General features: G+C 33.1%; 1 protein-coding gene across 1 annotated transcript; it reads left to right on the top strand.

Moving 5' to 3' along the window:
* Positions 1–1,174: 1,174 nt before the first annotated feature.
* Positions 1,175–3,208, top strand: LOC105116034 (ethylene-responsive transcription factor RAP2-4-like). Its single transcript, XM_011013178.1, has one exon. It carries the CDS (start codon positions 1,820–1,822, stop codon positions 2,867–2,869), a length of 1,050 nt encoding a protein of 349 aa, XP_011011480.1. The 5' UTR covers positions 1,175–1,819; the 3' UTR covers positions 2,870–3,208.
* Positions 3,209–4,198: the final 990 nt, after the last annotated feature.

Raw genomic sequence — 4,198 nt, 5'->3', positions numbered from 1 at the left:
TACTGAAAGGTTATAAAATTGATCACACTTTGTTATTGTTAAATATTAATTATTTATTTTTAAAGTTTTATTACTTATTACAATAAATCTTTTAAAATTACAACATCTCTACCTTGTTTGGGTATACTCAAATAATATTCAATTAACCAAAAAAATAATACTAAATTATCTCTCTATAATAATTAAACTTAAACTCTAGAGGAATTTTAGAGAGGAAACAAGGCTTTTAAAAATATAATAGCAATGTTGGAAAATTAGATAAAAAATAATGTTAAATTTTGTAAAAAAATACAAAATTAACCAACCCAAACTATAACATTCTTAACTTTTAGAAATATAATTTCCATGATATTTTTTTTAGAAATATATATATATAAATAAAGATAATTATCTTCACTTCACTGAAAATTCTAATAGATTTTTTTTTATATTTAAATCATGCCAGATTATTGAGATTTTTATATATATATTGTGAATTCAATACCACAATTGTGATTTAATCACTCTTGACCTTATTCCATATGGATATAAAAAAAATATAAATTTAATTTATATGTAATTTAAAAATATATAAGCAAAAATTAATTAACATAGCATGCTTATTTCAACAACAATATAAAGAAACAATAGAGTTTAAAATTATAAATATTTTTTAAGTTTTCTCTTAAATAATAAAATTTCAATATCAATTCATAAAAGTAACCAAATTTTTTTTGGAAAAGAGGCTGTCAACCACAACCGTGCATCAACTGCCCCCTCAAGGCCTCAACCTTATCCCTCCTAATTAAATTTTAATAACGATCACAACCGTTTCATCTCTCCATGATGATGAAAACATTAATTAATTCATTTTCTTTAAAGCATTGTACATGGAGCGTGCAATTGTCAAAAGAATGATGGTGTTTGCATTAGCTTCCATAAAGAAAATGTGAACGCATAATAAAAAGTCAACAAGATTAGAGATAATTTTTCAAGCAAATGGCCATCTACAAAATTCCACTGAACATGACGGTAAGTGATGGACAGGTGTCGAAGAAAGACGGGATGACCAACACGTGTCTCCAGCCTAATGGATCAATGAGCATTGATCGAAAACAAAGTCCTTGCATCACGAGGAGAAGCTAGCTGGTTCGGAGAGTGACCTAAAAATGCTCGAATTATTAATCAAGCAAAGATGAAGTGAGGTAAGAGAGAGGGTAATTCAAATCAACGGCGTGACTATATAAAGTGCAAGGGAGCTGGTGAGATAAATCAAGAAAGAACAAGAGTGGTGGTTCGCACTAAAAGAAAGAAGAAAACAGTGAGAGAAAAGTAAAGGCAAGGGCGCTTAGTGAGCTCTTTGTGATTGTTGATTTTTAAGTTTTAATCGATCCCCCCTCTCTGTAATGCCCCGCTTCGCTGAATCCCTTTCTGTTAATCATCTGTCTTTCTAGTTGTGATTTCTGGGTTTGTTTTTCTGATGAAATTAATGTTTAAAAAGCAAACTTAAGAAGGATTTAAACGAAAGCCAGGTGTTTTCAGAATCGAGATCCAGGTTTTTTCTTTTTTTATTAAACGTTTTCATCTTTCATTTCCTGTTGATTTTAAGCTATTTCTTCTCTTGCTAGCTGAATCAGCTTGAAGGGTTGTTTTTAAGTTCCCTCAAGGTTGGTTTTTTTTAGGTTCTTGAATCCAAAGAGGTTGTCTATTTCTATACCTCTGTCTTACTTTGTATTTTGTAAAGCACAGACGTGTTCTTTAAATTTAAATCAAGAACTAGGTTTTTATTTTTTTCCTTCTGAATTTTTCTTGTCTATAATTTTGAGCTTTTCTTGAACGCATGGCAGCTACAATGGATCTCTACAGTAGCATATCGCTTCAATCAGACCCCTTGGTGGGCGAGTTAATGGAAGCACTTGAACCTTTTATGAAAAGTGCTTCCTCACTAGCTACCCCATCTCCTCCTCAAACCCCTAACTATCCTTCTTCTCCTTCTTTACCTTCTCTCCCTTCAACTTCTTACGATTACTTCTCTTCTTTCTCTACACCACATCTACAGCAACAGCAACAGCCCTTTTTGTACCCAGACGCTTGCTGCTCCACATCGACTGCCTACCCATTTTCAACTGGGTTCTCGATTAACGACCCAATGGGTCTCCAGCAACCATCTAGTTCAATTGGGCTCAACCACCTTACCCCAATCCAGATCCACCAGATCCAAACCCAAATCCACCAAAATAACAGCCACTCTTACCTTCGAACTTACCAACAATCGCAAACCCTCAAATTTTTATCCCCGAAGCCAGCCCCCATGAAACAAATGGGTACACCATCAAAAGCCACGAAGCTTTACAGAGGAGTAAGGCAAAGGCACTGGGGCAAGTGGGTCGCTGAGATCCGTTTACCCAAGAATAGAACCCGTCTCTGGCTCGGCACCTTTGACACAGCAGAGGAGGCGGCTTTGGCTTATGACAAAGCAGCTTACAAACTCAGAGGCGACTTTGCAAGGCTCAACTTCCCTAATCTACGCCACCAAGGGTCCCACATCGGCGAGTACAAGCCTCTCCATTCCTCGGTTGATGCGAAACTCCAAGCTATTTGCGAGAGCTTGGAGAATTCTTCGCAGCAGAAACGAGGTAAAGTAGAGAAGCGAAGTAACTCGACCAAGAAGGAAACCAGCTCGGTGGTGGGGACACAGGAGGAGCCGGTGGTCAAGTCTGAGACACCGTCTCCGGTGTTGACGGAGAGTGATGGCTCTGGTGGATCTTCGCCCTTGTCTGATCTGACGTTTCCGGATTTTGAGGAAGCACCGTTGGATTTTGACTCAGGGAATTTTATGTTGCAGAAGTATCCATCTTACGAGATTGATTGGGCTTCAATTTTATCTTAAATTTGTCTGTCGAGTATTCTGGTCTTGTTTTTTTTTTTTTGTCTTTATTTACTAGATTTAGGGATTTGGTTGCCTGCAATGAAGTTTTTGGCAGTTGCAGCAGGGCCACAGTATCAAGCCTGTAGTTGTAGTATCGGACTCTTATCATGTCTGTGGTAGGTAGATAATATGTTGGGATCAGGTAAATCTCCATTCATGGTTAGCTGGTTTCTTTTTATTGCCAGCTCAATCATGTAGGAACTTGTATTTTTTCGTTGGTGTCCGTCCATACTGGTCATGATGTAATTCAACTTTATTATCTCTGTGAATTTGTTGTACTTGAAATGTAGTTTTTATGTTGTTTGTATCTTTTCGTTGCATGGATGAATCTACCTATTTTACATGTGATGGATAGCCAGGAGGAGGAGATAATGAAAATTTAATCTATGTGATGTGTTTTCGAAAGTGGTAAGATCTATGGAGGCTAACATACCATCCGATGTAGAGAATCCCCGAATGCGCATGTGGCGAACTTTGTTTTTTAAAATTTCAATTTTTCTAAGTTTGTTTTATTAAAATTATTTGTTTTATGTATTTTGAATTATTTTAATGTGGACATTTTAAAAATATTTTTTTTAAAATAAAAAATATTATTTATTTAATAAATTATATTATGAAAAACATCCTATCAATTGCATTATGATTGCATTGCATTATAATTGCATTACAAGTGTGAAGCTTTGCCTCAGATACCAGGACTAACTAGTGATTTCATGTCTCTCGATTCTAGGTGGAATTTTACAGAGTTCATTAAAAATGATTCTAGGTGGAATTTTACAGAGTTCATTGAGAGGTTATTATTTTTACTTAAAAATATATTAAAATATTTTTTAAATAAATTATTTTAGATATTAGTATATTAAAATGATTTAAAAATATCAAAAAAATATTAATTTTAAAATACTAAAAACAATTTTTTTTTAAATTTTTTTAAAAATATTTTTAAAATGCAAAAATAAACAAAGCTATATTTTTTTAAAATACAAAAATAAACAAAACTATATCATAATACTGTTTATGTGCAACACATGATTAGATAATACTGTTATACTATAAATTTAAATGAAAATTACGTAAAGAGTTACAAGATATCTAACTGATAATAGAAAATTATTAAAGGATTATCTAAGCAAAACATAAAAAATAAAAATTACTATGGAAATAAAAAGAATGTGTATAGAAGCAAGTATAATAAGTTACATAATTTAAAGACAGTTTATCAATAATTGACATCACTACAAATTGAACAAAAACTCAAATAATTGCATCATAGTTTTTTAAAGTTCTCAT

The sequence above is a fragment of the Populus euphratica genome, unplaced genomic scaffold (assembly GCF_000495115.2).
Source record: "Populus euphratica unplaced genomic scaffold, PopEup_1.0 scaffold845.1, whole genome shotgun sequence".
Taxonomy (NCBI): Eukaryota; Viridiplantae; Streptophyta; class Magnoliopsida; order Malpighiales; family Salicaceae; genus Populus; species Populus euphratica.
Note: the sequence above shows the minus strand (reverse complement) of the source record. Positions and strands in the feature narration are given on the sequence as shown.